The 23,026-nt window shown below is 44.0% G+C and overlaps 1 protein-coding gene across 2 annotated transcripts in view; it reads right to left on the reverse strand.

Moving 5' to 3' along the window:
- Nucleotides 1-403: 403 nt before the first annotated feature.
- Nucleotides 404-23,026, reverse strand: part of ACVR2A (activin A receptor type 2A) — a 69,279-nt gene continuing 46,656 nt past the window's right edge. For both annotated transcript variants that reach the window (XM_062004781.1, XM_062004780.1), the window contains exons 6-12: nt 12,135-12,278; nt 10,794-10,937; nt 8,929-9,074; nt 7,844-7,958; nt 6,562-6,700; nt 5,054-5,184; nt 404-3,863 (exon numbers count right to left, since the gene is read on the reverse strand). In XM_062004781.1, coding sequence (XP_061860765.1) covers nt 3,669-3,863; nt 5,054-5,184; nt 6,562-6,700; nt 7,844-7,958; nt 8,929-9,074; nt 10,794-10,937; nt 12,135-12,278 — 1,014 coding nt within the window. In that variant the 3' untranslated portion in view covers nt 404-3,668. The remainder of the gene's footprint in view (nt 3,864-5,053; nt 5,185-6,561; nt 6,701-7,843; nt 7,959-8,928; nt 9,075-10,793; nt 10,938-12,134; nt 12,279-23,026) is intronic.

Consider the following 23,026-nt stretch of genomic DNA (forward strand, 5'->3'; position numbering starts at 1 on the left):
GCCTGTGCCAGGGCTCCCTCACTGAAACAGTGACATAGATTTCTGTTATGTTTAAATAGAACTGTTTGTGCTGCAGCTTCATCCCGTCACCCCTTGTCCTGTCACTAGCTACAACAGAAGAAAGTGCTGCCCCAGCCTCCTGCCACCCACCCTCTAGATATTTGTAACTATTAATGAGCTCCCCCCTCAGTCTCTTCTCCAGCCTGCACAGCCCCAGGTGCCGCAGCCTTTCCTCATGAGGGAGCTGCTCCAGTCCCCTCAGCATCTTGGTGGCCCTGGGTTAATGGTATTTGTCTCACTCTGCTGCTCCATCAGGCTGCAGCTCAGGAACCAGCTGCAGAACCTGCCCCTGTGCTCACTCTTCCTGCAGGGTCAGGCTTTGGAAACAAAAGGCAGCTGCAAGTCGTAGTAGTCACATTTTTTTATTGTAACTTTTTGGGGATAGAGGGGAGCAAGAGTATACATTTTAATTTGTACAATATTTAACAATCACTGGGAGGGCGAGGAGGGGGTTGGTTGGTTGATGGCACTTGCAGAAAAACAGCAAGTACCTTCTGACAGTAGTACAACAACCTGTGCCCAAAAACACTGACAAATACAAAGAGTAAAGTTCAAATCATTGCTTACCAAAATCTGGAGAGGTAACGAACAGGAGATGGACTGAAACGGCGTCGAAAATAAAGAGAGGGAAAGAAAACCCACCCCAAAAGTACTGCTGGTTGAGTATCTGAGGTAAACGATGTTCCAGCAGGGACGCTACGTGCCTCCTGCTGCCCCACAACCGCAGCCTCCTGCGCCTGTGCCGGCTGCTCACCAAGCAAAGCCTGTTACCAAGGGCAGCTGCACACACAGCGCGGGGAGCCCCCCTCCTGCTGCCCCACAGCAGCCTCACCCTGCCTGGGGAGGGTCCACTCACCCCCAGAGAGGGAACCGCGGGGGCTTCCTCCCCCCTGGCAGCGCAGGGTCCTGTTGCCCCCAGCAGGGATCAGCCCCATGGCCCCACCGAACCTCCAACCTCCTCACCCTCGGACACAGCTGAAGCGGCTGGCCAGGCCCCCCGAGGCGCTCAGGGGTGTCCCAGGGACGGGCTGCGGTCAATAGAATTAGCTCAGAGTGAAGAGGGGTGGGCCAGGAGCCACAGGGTAGGAGGCCACATGGCCACAAAGGGCCCCAGGGTGGGCAGGGGCCCTGTCCCTCGCTCAGGCCCCAGGGTGGGCAGAGACCCTGCCCTGTACCCCCACCTCAGGCATCTTGTACTCTGGGACTAGGCCAAAAGGGCACTTGAGGCTCCCCACAAGAACCCTCCTGCCCCACAGCTCCAGGGACATTCTCTTTGACATCCCCTTTAGCAATGGAAAGGCGTCTGTACTATGAACATCCTTCTCCCAGGGACACAAAATCACGCTGTTAAAACCCAGGAATGTGGGAGGAGAACACCACTCAAACCAGGGGGCTACCCCAGGGCAGTTTTAAGACAGGAAGCTAGATTGTGGCAGCTCAGCTGCTGTGGGGTTAAGCTCAGGGGCAGCTGCAGCGTGAGGCACCGAGCGATGCCCCAGCCCCACTGCTCTGCTGCCAGACACAGCAGGGGCTGAAGTTTAAAGGGTAACACACAGGTGATGCACACCCTACACAGTTTTGCATCAGATCTCAGATAACACGTTATTACACCATCTGTATTTACTCCGCTTCTGCTAGTGAAGGGGTTGAGGCTCCCTGGGAGCACAGAGGCCTCCAGTGACCTACAAATGGATTCTCATTTGTTCAAGGACTCAGCTGCTTCATTGGTGTCCTGTCAAGTCTTGTCCCTGGACCGAAAACCAGCAAAATGAAATTGCCAATTGCAAAAGTGGCCACAAACTCCAGTTATTTCTTCTCCCAGCCCCGCTGAGCGTTGCTGCACCCCTGGCAGCAGCTTCTCTGGGCTGCCCAGAGCCCGGCTGCTCCCTGCCACGAGCACGCCGACCACCGTCAGCTCCATCCACCACACACAGATCGAGGCCACGTGCAAGCTGGAGGATGCTGGGGCTGTGTGAGAGCCCTTCAGGGTTCATTTAAACCATTCCAAGCTGCTTTTCCAAAGACAGGGCAGGGAGGGCGTTTGGGCAGAGCCGCCGCTGGTTCTGTGCCACAGGCAGATGGAATCTGTGGAAGGTTGTGTAAAGGATCAAATCAAGGTAGGGAAAGAGCCCTACGGAAAAGAGCTTTGGCACCTGGGTACCAGCCTGTCTGCACCTAAGGCCTGGCTGCCTCAACTCCAGTGGTGGGGCTGGGAAAGCCATTTCCAGGCGTCTCCTCGCTGTCCGAGTCGGGGCTCGGGCCGTTGGCGTTTGTTTCCTCTCCCTGGTCACCGCACGTGTGGAGCTGTGAGCGGAACTCAGCTACCCCTGACACCTGTGAGTGTTCATGATGTGGAACCTGTGGCTGGAGCCTTCCGTGGGAGGGCAGGACGGGCCTGTGGCAGCGCAGCCGTCCCAAAGCACAGAGGGGATGGGGAACGGGGCTGACTGAGCTACCTGAGGTGATCCTGAACGGGTGCCAGCCCGCCCCGCAGCCCTTCAGCGGCAGGGAAGGGGCGTGAGGCACAGCTCTTCACAGACATAAATAGGAGGAAAGACTTCTTTCAGGAGGAAAAAAAAAGAACAAGAACTCAGAGCTTTCCAGTGTCACAGCTCACAGAAACTTAAAAAAAACCCCAAAAAAGTCATGCTTTAGCTTTCCAATATTCCTCAGACACAGCAAACCTAAATAGGATTCAGTTAAATAAAGGTACGAGCTACGCTGGGCAACGGAGGGGAGAGAAAAGCTTCCAACTAAAGCAGGAAGGAAAAGGTTTGTTTGGATGAACAGCGCTCTTTTTTGTCTTTATACACAACAAGCTAGTACAAGAAAAGGCTAAAAACACTGCTTTAGGAATGGCCATTTACTGTTGGCATGAAGCATAGCTTACCCTTTTTAAATAACACAGTGAATCTGAAGTACATCATTTACAAAAACACGGACCGATTCATCAACTCCAGTCGCGTTAGTGTCGTCAACGGCATGGTTCAGCGGAGGTGGAACTGAGGTATACCTTGTTGAGGGAGGTGAAGTAATACTTGGAAGCCTCTTTTGCTCTATCCCACTCGATTACTTGTTTGTTTCTGTACACCGAACAGCAGCACACTAAACATTCACAAGCTGTGTCATATTGGCATTACAATAGTCATTTCTTTATAAACAACAGCAAATGCAATAAAAACGAGTCACCCTTTTCTTTTTGTGTGTGTGTTTTTGTTTTGAATCTGAAATGAAATGTTTGATTTAAAAAAACAAAATGCCAGCAGTTCACTGAAAGGAATTAAAAAGTCTCTTCTGACAGGGTCACTAAGAAATCCGGTGTCAGTTTTTCAGACGCTCCGCGTGCCGGGCCGGCTCCGTCCCGGCTCCGTTCCCCAAGTCCCGGCAGGGAATGCAGAAAGGCCCACGGACCCAGGGGCCGGGGGGAGGCGGGGAGGGGGAAGGACGGGTGAAACAGCCCTGGCCGGCGCTCCGCAGAGGCTTCCCGCAGGCAGAGAGACACTCACCGCTGCGTGCGCCCGGGAGGCGGCGCCGGCGGACGCGGGCCCGGCAGCTCCGGCAGCTCCAGAGGAGAGTCCTGGCGGTCAGCTACACGAGCGCTGCGGCTATCATAGGCTGGACTCTTTGGGAGGGAAGTCAACGTTTGTCACCATTGTGACCACAGTCACGATGTCCTCTGTGGTGATGATGTTAGTGAGTTTCTGCATCTGGATGATGCGCTCCTCCACGCAGCCCGCAGACAGCCGCGCCTCCGCGTCGTGATCCCAGCACTCCTCGATGGTCTCGCACAGCATGGCCATCCCCTGCGGGCACACAGCCAGCTGTCACTGCACCGGCAGGCAGGGCGTGCACAGCCAGGGGGTACGCAGCCAGTCAGGGGGGTGAACAGTCGGTTGAAGGGGTAAGCAGTTGGGGGGTACACAGTAAGGGAGCAAGCAGTCAGTTAGAGGGTACACAGGGGGGTACACAGTCAGGGGGGTACACAGCCAGGGGGTATGCAGTCAGGGGGGTACAGAGTCAGTTAGGGGGGTACACAGCCAGTTAGGGGAGTATGCAGTCAGTTAGGAAGGTATGCAGCCAGTCAGGGGGGTACGCAGTCAGTTAGGGGGCATGCAGTCAGTTAGGGGTGTATATGCAGTCAGGGGGGTACACAGCCAGGGGGTATGCAGTCAGTTAGAGGAGGTACACAGCCAGTTAGGGGAGTATGCAGTCAGTTATGGGGTACACAGTCAGTTAGGAGGTAAACAACCAGTTAGGGGAGTATGCAGTCAGTTAGGAAGGTATGCAGCCAGTCAGGGGGGTACACAGTCAGTTAGGGGGCATGCAGTCAGTTACAGGAGGTACACAGCCAGTTAGGGGAGTATGCAGTCAGTTTGGGGGGTACGCAGTCAGTTAGGGGGGTACACAGTCAGTTTGGGGGGTACACAGTCAGTGTGGTGCTGCACAAGGGTGGGCTCGCCTGCAAGTCACCAGGGAGCTGCACTGCAAGGCCCCACTGCTGAGCTCTAACCCTCCTGTCCAACAGGGAGCTGCACCATGTTTGTTTTATAGACCCTCCCAGATGATGGGGGTTGGAAGGGCCCTGCAGATCTGCTCCAGTCCCAGCACCTGCCAAAGCAGGTTCTCCTCACTCAGGGGGCACAGGAGTCCAGGTGGGTTTGGAAACCTCCCAAAAAAGAGCCTCCACACTCTCCCTGGGCAGCCTGGGCCAGGGCTCCCTCACCTCAGCACTAAACCAGCTTCTCCTCCTGTGCCAATGGCACTTCTTGTGTTCCAGCTTGTGCCTGTTACCCCTTGTCCTGGCATTAGCAACCTCAGAACCAAGTGTTACCTTATCCTTGTTAGGGACCTATTAATTTACAGCCCATCCAGTTCCTACTGGAATGATTAAATTCCTCCTAAGAGACAGCACAATGGCCACAACACAGGATGAACACACTTGCAATTCAGGTGGTGTCAGAACTCAGGAGCCCTGGGTGATGTTGCTACTTACAGAATGTTTCTGCCAACACTCTCTTAGAACAGGTCTCTTCTTTTTATGAACTACAACTTCCTGCATGTCTTCCAGGGAGGGATGCTGGCCAATTTCTTCTTCAAATGGCAACATGTACTCATCCACTGGGCCTGGAGATGAAGAAAGAAAAGTTAAACCACCAATTTTGCTTTAGAGGGAAAAAAATGAGACAAAAATACAAGTGGTATCTTAGAAATGCAGCCTGGAAGCAGAAGGTGTCTTGTGGCAGGTTTGGGGCACGTGGGCACCAAGACTCCTTGCCCCTGCACCCACAGTCTCTCCCTGCCCCTGCACCCATGGCCTCTCCAACCCTGGCCTCAGCAGGACAAATGCTGCTCCTGCTCTCAGGTCTGGAGGCCCTTTCAGTCCCTGCTCACTGAGATGGCTCCTGACAGGCACTCATGAATGTTCTCAAATGCCACATGCCCCATGGAAGAGCAGCTCCCAACTGCATCCCTCTGTGGAAGGGACACATTCCCTTCTCCAGCCCACACAGCCCAGGACAGAACTCCTCCTGTTGAAGGCTATGTGTAATATTGTCTGTAACTGCACCCCAGGGACCAGGCTTTGCATGCTGAACCACAGATGGTTTGTTATTGCAACTTTATGCTCCCAGATGTGAAGTCTGGACAAAGAAGGAAGGGGAAGACAGAATGAACACTGTGGTACAGATGAGACTCAGTGGGATGGATCAGGTACCTTCAGGAAAAAATCCCAACCACATTTGCAGAGAGAAGCAAAACATCACCTACATGTAGCTGAACTGAGCTGCTGACCTAAACATGGAACCTTCTCCCAAACCTTGCCCTTTGTCTTGTTCTTGACTGAACCTGACTTATGCTGGGCACCCAAAATGAGCTCTCAACCAAGAGCAAGAGGGCAGGGAGGCACAGAACTTCAATGGCACAGCCTCACTCTGGCACCTGGGGTTAAACCAGGATCAGACTGTTCTGTGTGCCACTGTGGACAACTGCCCTCTCAAGGTATCACAGAGCAGTTCACAGCAGGGCAAGAGGAGCCCAGGTGCTTACACACAGCTGGGAAATCTTCAGCTGCATCAGGTGTTGCCTTATGAATCCTCTGGCCTTGCATTGCCTTGCCTTTGGTATCGAGAGGGGTCTAACCTGAGCTGCAGCTTATGAACACAATACGTTTGAGGGAGATGCTCTGGCAACCAGAGTATCAGCCTGAACTCAGATGATGTGTATCAGCTTAGGAGCTCTGCAGTAACTCTCTTCTCTGGGTTGTGGTAAGGAAGAGAGAAACATAGCAGATGCCCACATACCAGTAAACTTACCGGGGATGCCAAAGGCTGAGGGGAATTAGCAAGTGACTACACGGTGCTGCTGTTTCATTCCTTTCCCCACACAGCTGCCACCCTCGTTAAATTTTATCCCATAGGTGTAATCTACCTTCCAATGTGTTGCTTTAAATACAGCCCCACCCCAGTTCCTTGAGGCAGTCCCACAGAGAAGCCTGCTGCTTACCATCCGAGGCGGTGCAGCGGGACGCCAGCTCCCAGAGCACCAGGCCCATGGCGTACATGTCTATCCTCAGGAATGCATCCCTCTGGAAGTTTATAGCACCTTCTAGTACCTCAGGAGCCATATACCTTCGTGTGCCAACCTTTGAAAGACAGGAAAGGGTAAGAATTTGCACACTAAGCATCAACATGACCCCACAGCCACTCTGGCTGGTGCCAATCACAGTCATCCTATAGACCAGTACTAATTATTCCTGTCACAGATTAAAAGCATCACGGTTCTCCCTGCTCAGGGCTAAATCTTGGCAGTTTCTTGTATCCTTATATCCAAGAGTAGGCAAGAGGAGTAAGAAACAACCACATAGACTAGGGAGGGGCTGAGGGAATGGGGATATTCAGCCTAGAGAAAAGGAGCCTGAGGGGAGACAACAGCACTTTCAGCAGCTCCCTGACAGGAGGCTGCAGTGAGCTGGGGGTCAGTTGTACCAGGATAAAAGCAAAGGAAAACTGGCTACCAAAGTGCAGCTCATACAGAGAAAGCTCTATGAAATCCCTTACACAGAAGTGGCTGTGAAAGGAAACATTTGGGGATATCCACTCTTTTTGGCCAAAGTTAATGATGAAATTACATCATGTGAATAAATGAGAAGCTACATGATGCCTGAACAAGATCCACTCCACTGTGTAAACCTTCATGGCCACAGCTATGTTTCTCCTCAGTGGTGTCACAGAAGTCTTATAATCTTTTGTCTCTTGACCATAAACTGTGAATCTCTATCTCAAACTAAATATATTTAATATTACATTCAATTTTCCAGAAGCTGCAATGCTCTAAGCTCAAGTTTGTTACTCCACAAGTACACGGTACTAAATCGGTTTCCCGTTGGATGACAAGATCAGCACCTTTGTCAGTTCAGGACAGGGACTGTTGCTAGGTCAGACAGAAACCAACTGCCAGTGCCACTCCTCAATTTCTGAGCAGTACCATTACTAGAATATGGGAAGAGCACTCTCTCTTGCCCAAATCCTCTGGAAAGAATAAAAATAAGGGAGGAGAAAGGCCGTGTAAGGAAACTGTGTGTGTGGGGAAACTGTGATCCCTAATCACCTAAGGAATTGCTCAATTTCCATCCCAAGGAGAAAGCACAGATTGCCACATTCCTTGCAGCTCACCAAAAGCAGGGTGGAGGATACAGCTTCCTGTGCAGGAGGAATACCTGAGCTATCCATTTCCCTTCACATGCAGTTCCCAGCTGCACCACTTCTGGACAGAACCCAGCGTTTACCTGTCCGTGTGTATCCCCCGCGGACTTTCCAGCCTCGAACTTTAAAGCTAGTCCAAAATCAGCAATACAAGCTGTAAGGTTATTTTTCAGCAGCACATTCTTGCTTTTAATGTCCCTTTCAAGGTAAGCGGAAAAACAAAATAAAAGTTAGAGACCTAGAACATGAAATACCATCTAATGTTCTAAGGAAGAAGTAACGTGATAAAGCAAAGATCATGACATCAAAGGCAAGACAGTTCTCGGGCTCTTTCTTGGGAGGTCTTCAAAGCACTCCTGGACACATTCCTGTGTGTCCTGATCTAGGTGGGACCTGCTTGAGCAGGGGGGATTGGACTAGATGATCTCTAAAGGTCCCTTCCAACCCCAACCATTCTAAACAGCAGAGTAACACCACCTAGGAGTACACTTGTGGAAATGGGACAGACAGCAACTGCAGCTATCAGTTATGCTTAGCTCAAGAATATATGCTCACTTACAAGCATGTACAACACAGAAATAAGAATGCAGCTACTGCACACTTCAGTGGCAGCAACACTTTGTTTGTTTAAGTAACAGGAAACAAAATGCTTCGAGAAATGAATGCTGATTGTTTCTAGCACGGAGACACGGGATCTCCTGCAGCAACAACAGATCATGGACTCGATCCAGAGATTCCCATCTGTCCCACGTGCACCTCTCCCCCTCCCCCACTTCACCATCAGTCTGGCAGTTTTGTTCATGAAGTTCCCAGTTCTGCACAATGTGTATTTCTCTCACTTGTGTCTATCTTTCCTTTTGGTTGCCATTATCATTTCAGCTCCCTACACTTACAATGCCACTTACAGCAAATGCTTCTGTCTGAAAGCATCCAGTATTCCTTACAGTTACATACACAAGTGTTTCAGTTGCTTCTAACAGCTACAAAGTCAATTGTTTCACACACTTCAATAATTACCTGTGTAAAACAAAGATCTTTTGGGGCAACTTCAACTTTTACTCATGTATGTAACTGTAAGCAATACCCTTGCACTCTGACCCGACTTAGGCTGAGCAGATCTTCCTGAGGAGGCTGACAAGCACCTCCCAGCGTGTTATGTATACCATACCTATGGGAAATGGCAGGTTTGTGCCCATCCTTCAGCCCTGGTATATCCTCGTGGAGATAAGCCAGGCCTCGAGCCATTGTTTGAGCGATGTGACACAGCTCGTTCCAAGAAACCACGTTAGCCTTGAGAAAGTCTGTTAATGAACCCTGCACAGCAAAGAGGAAAAACGACTTCAACATCAATTTCACTTGCAATTGGTCATGAAGAAAATGTCTAGATGGCCTGTACCATCAGAGAACACAACGTGCTGGCTGCTTTTCTCTGTTTTCTGTCAGACCCTGTCATTATGCACATTCATATGCAAACAACTGCTAGTTTAAATAAACCTCACATCTTTGCACCCTTTCTAGTTTACAAATAGAATCAAGATGCATCTACTCATCACCCCAACAGGGGAGCAGGCCAATGTTCAGGGGCACATTTGCCAGTGAAGTGTGCTCAACTGTCCGTGTCACAAGTGGGAGCTACACTCCAGATAGTGTAATCTTGTATTAAGATGAGCCTGTTTTTACATGCATGACTTAAAACCTTCTGGGAACAGGAGTTTACAGGTTGGATTCAATTTCAACAATCTTGCTGAACTGCATATAACCATTTTTTAGGATCTTTAGCTGTCAGTTCTTCTCTGGAGACATTCCAAACCTGCCTGGATAAGTTCCTGTGTGACCTACTCTAGGTGGCCCTGCTCTGGGAGTGGAGTTGGACTGGATGAGCTTTCCAGGTCCCAACCCTTGAGATCCTGTGATTCTTCCTATGGACCAACAACAGTAAACTCCAGTTTTACAATAGTTTGAGTGAAATACACAGTCTGAATAAAAAGATAAAAAATATTCAACATAAAGCTCTCCTCTTCAAAGTCCCTTCCACAGCCCACTTTATACACAGATTTTCATGGATTTGCATATTATCCAGGTTGTGAGGTGTCACTGTGTTGCTGCGTGAGAAGCCAACACAAAAGAGACAAATGAACAAAGGGCTGTCAAAATCTAGAGGCTCCACTTTAAAAGTAAAATTAAAAATGTGTATTTTCCATCAATTAGTGTCATCTCACAGGCTTTTAAAGCTCTGGAACAAAAAAACCCCAAGCAAAAATGGCAATCAGAAAAGCAAATTATTTTGATGTTATCCACTTGATCATGAAGATCTGTCAATGGTTTTAAATAGTTGCCTGGTTTTAGTCTCCTCAATTATTAAAGCACAGGCCTAAGTGGGACAGAAATGCCATAATAAACAATCTAGGATTCAATACCAGAAATATGATCTATGACCTAGCCTTAATGCAAGCCTGCCCATGTTATACAGATTTATACTTTCTGAAGTCTGCTAAAGGTACCATCTTCTTAATGCCTTTTTGCTGCCTGTGCCAGTGCTTAGTTTTAGTTTGGGGTTTCTTTTTGTTCTCTTTTTGTACTCACATCTCTGTGACAGCTACATGCATTAAAAAAACAATTAAGTGTACATATGCTTAGTTCCAGATATTCACGTTTCTTATTGTGGATATGAAAATAGGATTGATGTGTATTACTTCATCCTTCCAGACTCCAACCAACTACTATGAGGAAAACAAAAATAAACCCCTGCAAGATGGGAGTTTACTTGGGGAACATTCCAAAATACACATTCTTAAAAGTAAAGAAGTAGAGTGAACTTGTTTGTTTTCTGAAACACCTCCATTAAGTACAGACTGATGACAACTTTCTCAGCTGGCTGAAACTGAAATGAAAAAGAGGCAAGCTAAGTGACCACTACATTAAACTCAGTTTCCTAACCATCTGAAGTTCACACTTGTGACAAATTCCTAAGGCTGTTCTTCCTCTGCCACAATAACAAAGCCCAGAAACTCCATGCTTGAGAACCCAACGTACCTTCTCGTGAAAGGCTGTAATTAACCAGAGGTCCACATCAATGCTAGTGCCTCGCTTCTCTGCACCAATGAACTGCAAAATATTGTCATGCTTCATTCCAGGTAAGCTGTAGATTTCATATTCGTTCTGCCATGACTGTTTGTCCTGCAAACAGAAGAACACATCAATCCAAGTTGATACTTTCGCAAGGACAGTAAGAGGTACTTCCCGTGACACAAGTTTTTCTTCTGCTCTTTACTGTGCATTTGGAAGTGATCTGTCAAAATGACTAAAACCTGGGTTTTTTGGCAAGACAGAATTTACTACCTAAAGGAAAGAAAGAATAGTGCATGCTGTTAACATAATAAGGCTGATTACTTTAAAATTGCAGACCTTTAGACTAATGACAATATTTGTGCTACAAATGACCAACCTAAAATACACAGAAGTAGGAAAAAACTGTCTTCATGTGTGTTACATTCACATCCAGTGGAAAATCCTCTGAAAAGCTTGATTTTGTTGTAAACAAATTTCAATTGTGGAAAACAACCTCAAGCATCACAGATATGAACAATGGAAACATGGAAAGCTGGAGATTAGGACTGAAGTGTATGTAATGCAAACCATCACAATTGCTTTAGTCTTCAGGGCATGGTTCAGTCTCTGCATTAATCAACAAGAACCCTGTAAAGACTTAGAAAAAGGTTTGTTTTAATTAAAAATGATGAGGTTTCTCATTTAAGGTATGTTGTCCTGATGGATGAAACCACCATCAATCCAAACCATTCTTCCTAGAGGAATAAGAACCTGTGGATGTATTCAGTCAGGAAGTCAACACTTGGTTCGTCGTCAGAAAACACAACATTTCTTTACCTCAAGTAGCAGTGTTTCTAATGAATGTAAAAATCCATCCTAATATCATTGTGTATCATCACTTGGTGTTCTTTAACTAGGCTGGGTCTTAAAACGATGAGCACAATCTATTCTGAAGCACAGCCTTCAGAGGATATTTCCTGTAAGATTATTTCAATGGAGGCTTATTTAATTGGACCAACCACCTTACAACTGATTGAGAAACGTCTGAGAGCTGCTTAAAACAACCCATGGCAGAAAAGTTGTTTTTGTGACTAGAAACCTACACAAACCTCAGAGTTTATGGTTCAATAATACGTTTGCTGCATTAAAACACTTACTTTGATTCAATCAAACTCTTACCTGCACATTTTTCATCTCAAGACTGAAATCTATTTAGATTTACAGGATGTATTGAAAATTCTCTAGAAGAAAAGCCTCTTGTTGTGACTAGAGAAAGTTGGTTTAACCCTGCAATATTACAAGCAACACAGGACACTCAGAACTTACCTGAATAGGGAATATTTTGACTGCAACATATTCATTTAGTAGTTGAGCTTTCCACACGCAACCAAATCTTCCCCTAGCTTTGATCTCTAGTAACTGCAATGGCTTCAAACCCATCAATGGTGAAGGTGGTGGTGGTCCAGGATCCTGAAATCAGGTTAAAACCATTAATTAATTTTGTTATTATATGTGCTATCTATGATGACAGCACTAATAATAAAGGCTTGTAAACCAGAAGACACTTGTATCATGTACCCAGCCTCCCTTGCAACAAAGTCCCCCAAACAAACCCGAAATAAAACAGCAACCCTTCTCCTCAGGAAAGAAAAAAGGAGATTGTAGAACATGCTCAGAATGGATGTGCAAGCAGCAGCTGAACAACAGTCAACAGTACAAATCCATCTAACCAGGTGTAAAAGCACAGCAGGAATTAAGGAACAAAGATAATCAAGCTTTACTCATTACTCTTTTTTAAAAGACAGAATTAAAATGAGCACCTTTGGTACATTTAAGGGCAGTTTTTGTACTTGGACATGTGTGCCCTGCCTAAGTCCTTAGTTCAAAGCCCTGCTGAATTGACTCTGCAGAGCCACCAAGGCCACTTCCCCGTGGCTCAGCTGTGTCTCCTCAGCCATCAGCTGGGAAGCAGAAGGTTTCTACATCAGCAGTTTGGCTGTGGAGCTGAAGAGAATCCCCTCACTGTCTGCAGTCACTATGTACTGCTTCAGCTCTCACAAGCTGATGCAGCTCTACTTCAAGTAGCCCACTGCCTGCTGGAGACACGGGGTTGCATACAAGTACACAGACAGACAACACTACTACAAAGTCTTCCAGCACGTAGCTAACATTATTTTTCATTCAGAAATCACTGAGCCATGTGCACAGTGTGCATGTTTGGCACAGGAAACCAAACAGCACCATCTCCCCAGTCAGCCTTCCCAGAGCCACCAAATGGTGGTGTGAGGAACCACAGCACCGATGCTTCAACCTTCTGATTCACTTTTGCTGATGCAGATAGCCAATACCTTACTGAAACATGACTACTTGGCTGAACCCCAGAAACAGAACTGGAATTAGACTGAAGAGATTACTTTGTCATACTGTGCAGTGTTTATACCTCACTGAGGGGCCAGCCCAGCAACTCCTTTTCAAACATGATAGCACAAGCTGGGAACTGCAATTGCAATTGGGACAGAGCTTCCACACAGCTATCCATAAAATCACCACTCCTGCTATAGATTCAAACAATTTCCCTTTCTGGGAGAGAAAATGTGACAGTATCTTGTGCATCTCTTGGATATTCTGTACCTTACACATCATCTGAGTATAATAAGTGGATTTTCAACTTCATTGCCAAAGATGTGCTTCTTTCTGGGCTGTCGTTTTCTCTCCCACCTACCATGTTCTAGATTAGCTTGTACCAATGTAAGCTTCTTCCCTACCTGGAACAAATGTGTCAGACCCACTTACATACGCCCTTGCATCAAAGAGTATTTATTACCCTATGTGTGGAACTAGAGAAACGTGACCTCCCCTGTCCAGTCCCTGCTTTCTGCAAGAAAGTCAAGTTCTGGTGTGTAGTGGTCACTAAGCAGAAGAGTCAAAACTGTCACCACGAGATACACCTTCCCCCTCTTTACATCTCCTCCGTTGCCAAGTTAGTTTAAACCAGGATTTGTTCCTGAGTCCAAATTACTGGAGAGAATTTCAAATGTCAATACCAGCCGTGATAGCAGATCACAGCTGGGGAGAGGGCAAAGGGCTGCTTTCAGCAGCAGTGCAGGTCTATGCTGACCACAGAACTGCACCACAAGCATCAGTATTACCTATGAAAGGAAGAACCATACAAATGAAAGGCAGGTATCTCTTTTCAATGATGCCCACGCTGCACAACACAATGAGAAAAACCCTCAAGCTTTCTGTTCAAAAAAGCCTCCAAAACACACACTTGGCTTCTCTATTTTTTCCCAAACAGCCACAGCTGTAAGTGCTGTTTTAAGGAGAAAGGATGAAAAACACTGGAGTAGCTGCTTCTATGGAACGAGCGAGAGCACTCTATAGTTAAGTATTTGAACACTTCAGTCAGCAACATGAAAATCTTGTGCATGCTGAAGATGCATTTTCTAACAACTGTGGTTTTTAGTGTACTGTTGTGAGAATGGAGACAAGTGCTTCTGTATCCGACACGAGATTTGAGTAGCTTAAGCGCAGGAGTAAATAACCATTCTCTTGTTTCTTATTAAGCAACAGATACATCCTTCAAAAAAGAACAAGTTTTTGTTTTTAATAGAGAATTACAGCAATTTAAATAAACTGTAACTTGATTCCAGAAATTAGTAACTGTAAAAGAAAATGCAGTGTTTGAAATTCAAGGCTGAGACACATTACAGTACTATCCCCTTAAAAAGTACAAAATCCTTTTGTAGGTATGACAGCAATAGATGCTTAAGTCGTTACATGAGCATCCCTGGGTATAAACTGGACAAATAACAACACAGAAAATGAAGTCTGAGAGTTAGGTTTTCCCTCCCATGCTGCCTTTCACTCAAGGACAAAGCCCTTTATGAGTATTTCAGGCACCACAGAAATCACTGCCCTCAGTTTCTAATAGTTGCAAGCAGAACTAGAAACAAGATGCTCAAATTTTCTCACAAAAGCATCATTTAAGTTGTACAAAATCCCTGCTATTTTATGAATCCTGTGCACTGTGCAGCACCTGGGGATTTAACATCAGACAATCAATTTTATCAAGTAACTCGCCTAATTTAAGAGAACAATTTAGGGGAAGTAGATCTGTGCTTTAGTGGCTAGAACAACTCACTCTCTTTTCCACATCCCCCACCCAAAAATCCTGTAGATATTTAGAAGCACACTATATGATTTTTTTAAGCATATGACCATTTAACACTTCTCAAAGACTTGATGAAAGAAATTACAGCACCTACCACATGAGAAGGCAGCAACTCCTCAGTAAAAACTGACCAGCAGTAAGGTCTTCCTTACTTTCACATATACTTTCAGTATACCCGAGTTTCTTATTTCCTAGAAAATCCTGTAATTTCAAAACACTCCCCCCCTACCTTATTTAGCAACCTCCTGTGTGTGGTTCCCTGCACATTTCCCTTTCATGCTGGAACATTTCTACGAAGCCAAAACTTCCGGCATTCTTAAGAAGAGGCAACACACACCCACGCACACAAATCAAAACAAATCCTGATTTAAAATGGAAAGTATAATTGCCTTCTGCTAACTTAACTAAAAAGAATAGGGTTTTTTTTCCCCCCGATGTTTTAAACAACTTTGTTAAAACCAACAGGCAGTGATTCTAACGCTACAGGTACTATTTTTACACAGAAACGTTGACAATATTTTCAACTCGCTGCACTTCTAAGTAAAAATGTTTAACGTGCCACGGGCTTTTGCATGGCTTTTGCAAATCATCTCTGTGGCGCCATAATGATGATATAATGTAAGTCAAGATTTAATGTGGATATATTAGTCTAACAGCTTGCCACAGCTGTCAAAAAAAAGAAGGGCCCAGCTTCCCGTTCCCAGGCTTTCCCCATCCCTCCCCTTGGGCTGACTCTGGTACTTGTTCTGACCACACTACGAATCAGGGCAATACACTATATTGACAGAAAACTTTCATGGCTTTAATTATTTTAAAAAGCAGATTAGTTTTCTGAGTTTAGCACATGGGGTCAGTTTGCAACGAGGCCTAGGTTAGCACAAAGAGCACCGTGAGGCACGGGGAAGCAGGACCCACTCCTTTGGGAACAGCCAGCCACGGGCCCATGTGATTTCATCCCAAGTAGCTGACCTCCTCAAAGACACACTCTGTCCTTAGCCTGGGACAGCCAGCAGGAAACATTCCTGCTGCACAGTGACCTACTGCCAGATAAAAACCAGAAACAGTATGTTGTCAACAAGTACTTGAACTGACTGGTCGTTCAGTGCCTAATACCCAGCTGGGCCTTACTCTTCCTATAGCTCAAAGCCACTGATTGTTAATCCCGTGAGTTTGGGTTCTACGGTGGTCTCAAAATGGTGAGCATCTAGTTATGTTAAACATGGTAAGGTTTGCAAATCTCAAAAAGGGCTTTTTGGTTCTGACTTTAAGAGCTGGGAGTTGCAGTCAGCTGTCAGGTAGTGCACACTAGTCACACTGGAAAAGAACAGAAGGGAAAACATTCACTGAAGAATGGTAACTTCCAGAAATAGGTTTCCCTAAGTGTCTTCAAGAATGGTTCTCAAGATCAAGGAGAATCTTAACAAACACAAAGCTACAAATCCACTAAAAATGTCGCCCACTGAACAGATCTTTCGAAGACCTGCTCCAACACAGTCTGTCAGCACTTGACTTTATCTTCAGTCACATCTCTCGTGTGGCAACTGAATCAGGCAATCATCACGAACAACAAAGGGGAAAAAAAGACCAGTTATCCAAACAGGGTTGTGATAGACACATTTCTCTTTCCTGACTCCAAAATATAAACAGTTCTCAAACTTACAGACCACATGCAAGTTGCCCTTGTTAAATAGTTCCCTTTTTTCCCCCCTAGGTTCTGTTTATTCTACACCCTATATCTGGTATGTGGTAGACCAGTTGCCATTGTAAGAGTCTGATAACTATCTTAGTTGTTTCCTCTCTTTCTGGGGCTAGTTCATTTTCAACTTTATAGATCATCTGGTTAAGATCCAAACATAGCAAAAGAAATCAGACTTCTTAGATTTTGTAGTTATTCTGAAATTGACTACGTTTGTACCAAACTACATTTCTTTTAAATGGTGACAAGTTTCCTCTTCTTTTGCCCCACAAAATACTCTGCTCTACTGTACATTGCAAACATATTCTCCTAAGTAATATAAACACAGCAGTTACTTGTAGGCAAGATACTTCATCTTCTTCCCTAACTGAAATTATGGCATTTGAAGCAAACCAGTAACACAAATAGAAGGAGCTCTGATAACTCTTTACAGATGTGAGATATTCGGGGAGATAACTGAACAATAGCATTCTGTTTTCTTCTAAATTACATTTACAAGGCATTTCAGTTATTAGAGTCCTACAGAGACAACACATACATATTACATACAACTCAAATCTTGACTTCCCCAATATTCCATTTCAAAGCCTAAAAGTAATGACCAAATTTATGAACAAACAGTTTTCAGTTACCTGTAGTTTCACATGAATTATCAGCAGTTTAACACAAGTAAAAATAACTTCTGGACATTGAGAAAGTCAAAGCAGAGACTCAGTAGTGCATGAATATTTATCTTCAGATAATCTCCTCTGAATCACACAAAAAAACCCCATCACATCACTCAGAATCACAACATGAAGACCACACACCTCAAACAGTTACAGGCATTTTGCAGGTGGGAGATGACAACGGATACCCAAAGACAGGAGCAGGAAGGATGGGCTGACTGCCTCCAGGGCAGCAGCCTTAGACAGAGGTTACCAGGAAATGCTGTACCTGGAGAGCCCTCACCACTCCTCAAACCATGAAACACTGTGGTGGATGTGACATCAATGAGCTACTCTGAAGGTGAAGAACCACAAAGTGATTGTGCCTGGTGTATTTCATTATCAACCCCTGCAGATGTTTTACTCAATAGCCTGAGAAATTACAGCACATTGAGAAAGCTACGAAATGAAGGCTACACCTGCATTTCTAGATCATGCATGCTTACAAATTTCTTGTCCAAAATACTGAAAAAAAATGGAATTCATACCAAAAACACTTCTTACATGTCCACAGAAAGTTCCATAACCATGAACAAACATCAATGCATCTTACCTCAATCATTATATGAAAGGCGTGCTTGTAGAGAGGGGAAAAAAACACAGGCAAAAGAAATTACTATTTACATCAAGAATGGGACGAGAAAACAGCTTATAAGAAAAGAGACAAGCTAAATTGTTTGTGAATTAATAACATCACAGGGATAGCAATACTTTCTTGTACTAACAACAGATCACTTAAAATATAGACGTCCATCATTGGTGTTAGCAAAGGAAAATGGGCAAAAGTAGAATTAACCAGTTAGCTGAACTGGTCTTGTAATTAAAACCAGAGCTGTCCACTATAGGTGTTTAAACAGTCACTTTACTATGAAACAGTATATAAACACATGCAGAAAATTCAATATACACACAAACAAAAGTTAAGCAAACTTATTTCTTGTTCCTATCACAACCCTACAGCAGAGGGCAGACGTGGATTTCTTAACATTCCCTGCAGATAATTAGTAAGATTGCTGTGGAAAACGAACACGTCTTCATGTCTAAGTTAGAGCTTAAACCCTAGAAACGAACAGGTCAGCACATACTGGGTCTACATTACTAAAGTTGATCCATAAATCTAGAAATGTAACTAGAGCAAGTGAGCTTGAAAACGTTATAGCCAGCATATATAAAGGGAGATTACAACATTAAAGATTCTTTCAGACAGGTCACAGGAGTTTACAAACTGTGAAATGAAATTCATTATAAATACCTAAGCCTCAGAGCAGTGCTACTGAAGTAAAACCACAGTTTAGTGACAAGCTTGTTGGTGCTACTTTCACTTCTTCGTTGAACAATTTCACTGTCACTCGAGGAAAGAGGCACTGAGATTACCTCCATTCCTCCTGTACTTTTGCCTCAGCCATTTTTCTCATCCTTTATAATTTGATCAGATAGATACTGCAAAGAGCATGAAATCCAAACACTTGAAGTATTTAGTTGCCATGTAACAGCAATCAACCCTTTCTTCACCCTTTCTCATTATGTTCTTAGGACGCTATAGAGCACACAGCCAACAAGAGGCTTTTTTCTGTGCTTGAAAACCATCTAGCACACACTTAGCATTATCTAAATAATTAATAATATAAGGCCTGAAGTATTTCTTGAAGGCTAGATTAGTTGGGAGTCAGATGTATAAATACTGTAGTAGAGCTTGCTGTCACCCACAGAGCACTAAAGAACACTGGAGCATTTTGTAAGGGGAGGAAAAAACCTACCCAAACCCACACTAAACAAAAAAAAAAACCAGCAAACCCTTACAGTGGTTGTCAAGAGCAGCTGATCTTCAAACCTCTGTGAGCAGGTGGTTGCAGTAGAATGGCAGCTATTCCATGCATGTGAAAAAAAACTACAAGTAAGATTCTGCAGCACCAACTCCACAAACCACGAGCACAGTTACTGCTAGAGAGATCCTCCTCCAAGCCCCTCGTATGCCTTTGCCAAGAAACAGCAGCCAAGCAAAATAAAAGTGAATCTGATAGGGAATGGCTACTGAGCAGAGTAATAGAAATATCTCTGTGTGCTCATGTTTCTACTAACTCAAGTAGTCAAAGAACAGACTGCTGCTAAAAAAAATAAACACAAAGCATTGCTTGTATGAAATAGTTATTCAATAAACATCTTTCCTGTGGCTGTAAAAAAAAATCACCCCAACTATTAGTCATTTTTTTCAGGCCTATTTGCTATTAAAATTCTTCAGCTCCTGAGAATTATGTAAATTCCTCATAAATAAGGAAAAAGATAGATGAAGCCAAACTTCTTGCTCTTATCATAATGAGAAACTGCAAATGCGAAACAGAAATGAGACTCCTCTCCCATGCCTTTCACTACTCTCTTCAGGGGATCAGCTTCCCCCAAACACTAATAAATTAGACAGCAATGAAATCTTTTCACAGAGACATTTATGCACATCATAGGTTGCCTGATTTTAAAAATCACTGTCCTTCCCTTCAGACTGCAGCCCATCACCTCACACTTTTAATTAGAAAAGCAAGTATGATCAGTTCAAGCAACATCAGGCTAGTGCAGAAATGCAAACATGGGCTTTCTTATTTCAGGAATTAATAAAACTCTTGAATAAAAATTGGGAGCAATTAACAACCCCCCAATAGCTATGATGTACACATAAACATATACAAACACACTGACTTCCTGTTTACACTGCCTGAAAACTACCTCTCAAGGTTTTATGAGGGATTAAGGAAACTAGGATTGCAATATTTGTAACCAATTAGACCAAAAAAAACCCCCCAAGCACTGTGGTCTTTCCTCAAACCTTGGGCTATCCACAACAACTGTATTCTGAACTTCAAATATGTCACAGGAATCTACATAAACACGGTGTTCCATGTTTATCCCATGTACTGAGATGGGTATTTCAGCCACCCTATGACTATTCCAAAGCACTAAGACTGCAATCTCAGTGTGGTCTTGAGAATGTAGATTATTTTGATTATTACTGTTTACAAGGAATAAACAGAGAGAAATTCTTCATGGTAAATGAAATACAGTGCTGAGCCTTGTTAGTCATTAAATGTGTTTATGACAAGACAGTATCTATGAGAATAAGACCCCAAGTACTTGCCTATATCAGCCTTACCAGATGGATACACATCTTCTGGCATCAGCCTCTGAGTCCTGCTCTGTCCAGGCCTGCTCCTAAACCTAAACCAACTTTATAATAAGCCAGAAGCAAAGTAGAGCATCGAAAACATACAGTTTGTAAGACAACGCTCTGCTTGAGCCAGTGTAAAAACACAAAGTAACTTGAAGCTCACTGCAGAAACAAATCTGAAATGTTTAATTTTTAACTTCAATTCTAAAGTTCCCTTTAGGCTGCTACTCAGGAAAAGATACCTTAAGTCTGGATTTGTGTTATCTTAGCTCTTGAAGATCAAGAAAACCCACACTACAGCTGCAGCTGTGGTTTATTTAAATGGAGACAGCTCATTCTGAAAGCAAACTGAGAATTCAGGAAAGTACTTCAAATCTTCTTTTTAAAAGCCATCAAGATGTAGAACCCAGGTTCTGGATGCCTGGTTGTACACTGAGCCATGCAAAAGCACACATCCCTTCTGTATTGGTTTTCAATTACCCGTTACACAAGTTTTTCCCTTTGTTAAAGACTTTAAGGAATTACTTGTATTGTAATAGCCCACAAATGCTGAAAAAAGACAGTTGCAAGCTTTTTACCTGCTACACATTAAGGACTCCTCATCTGTAATAACTTTGCAACCTCATTTCTCACAGTATCCCTGTACTTCTGGATTTTTTCCTTTTAACAACCATATCATGGCTGTGCCTCACAGTGCTACAAGCAAAGGATTGCACCAGATCTCTCTCCTGTGTTGTTCAAGCTACTGATTGGAATCAATTACAGAAGAAATTCCTATTAGCCCTGAAGACATGAAACACAGCATTAGAGAACATGAAATTGTGCACACATCTTGCTGGCCAAATCTTGAGATCACTCAGCTATTCCTTTTTAATACCAACTCTACCACTCATTAGATGTTATTCATTAACCACTGATATGTACTCAACCTTAACTCCTTCCTACCTCCCCACCAGCTCTAACTCAGTTTTTATCTATTAGAGTTTTTTAATTCTTCCTCTCTCCAAGCTCCAGTTTTTCTTTGTTGTTCAATCTCTTTTCCCATTTCATATAAACAGCTGTCTTCTCCTCCATATATTTTCAAAGTAGCTATGAATCTTTCTATGTTTGGAATAAGCCCTTGTGAACACACCTCTCCCTTCCTTATTCTCCATTTTTCAAGTGTTACAACATTTCTATTAAAATATCTATAACAAGAAGAAGAAAAACATGTGGTTGGAAGACAAAATGCTTGATTTAATGTCTTCATTCTTCTTCAGCAGCCAACTGTGATTTTTCCTAGTGTGGCAAAGGGATAAAGATCACCCCAGAAATTTTAAGTGCTAAAACTTAATTTAGCAAATAAAAAAACCCCTCCAACCTTTTCCAAGGTCATCCAGAACAAAACTGGTCATTGCTAATTATTTCCATGGTTTTTTGGAAACAAACCATTTGAGTTAAACACACATCAACCCCTCCCTCCACTGAACTCCTTGGCACAGGTCTAGATGTGTGAGGTCAAAAGCTGCAGCAAAGAACGGTGTTTGTTGTCTTACATGTTCTTTTCCTATTAGTTTCCAACACAGAATTTGTTTTCCCACTGCCACACATGCAGCTGGACCTGCAGTCAGTAGTTCAGAGAGTGTCTTCCATCTGCCACTGCTAAAGATTTTTCTCCCTTATCATTACTCACCTCATGTTATACAATACTGTTTTCAGTTCTGAAACTGAAATATCAAAAGCATGACATAGCTACAAAGATCTATTAATAGTCGGGTGCCTTCACTGAAGAAAGACTATCATGGTAGGGTAGGGAAGGGAGCTATTCCAAAATTGCCATCAACCAAGATCACAGAGTGTTTTTTGATGCCCAAAAAACTTTTGAGACCAGAGGGATAAGATCAATGTATCTTTACATTTGATATATGTGCTTCAACTAGTCTTAATTCTTGGTTCATGTAGGACCTGGCTTTGAAGACAGAGGATGTTCTCCATATGTGTGTATATATATCTATATATATGATCAGTGAGGTTCATCCATATGGGGTAAAAAACCCTTCCAAACCCAAAAATTAATCACACAAAAGATTATTGTGCTTAATCTAGGGAATACTGGGTGAAAAGCTTAAAGGAAGTGATACAAAGGAAGTTAAAAGCAGAAGATGTAGTCATGTTTTTCAACTATGTAATCCTTGTCTCTGAGGAAAGACAGCAATGGTGATTCTTAGCAACGAAGCTTGCTTTTATGGACACTCATAGAGAGCAGCAGCTGAAAGCAGGATCTGTCCATTCTGAGCTTTTAAGTTTCTGGTTAGACCAAACGGGCTTAGGTTGGGGCTTTCTTGTGTTTAGTGATTAAAAACATGAAGCATCTTTGACCCGAGTAATTTCAAATGTTTAGGAAGAAAGCACAAAAATAGGTTATGAAGAAAAATGACATTATGTGAATGTGTAAAGCTTTTTTTTCCCAACCCTCTCAACATATGACTCTTTATTCTAAAAACACCA

This window comes from Colius striatus, chromosome 11, assembly GCF_028858725.1.
Source record: "Colius striatus isolate bColStr4 chromosome 11, bColStr4.1.hap1, whole genome shotgun sequence".
Classification (NCBI taxonomy): Eukaryota; Metazoa; Chordata; class Aves; order Coliiformes; family Coliidae; genus Colius; species Colius striatus.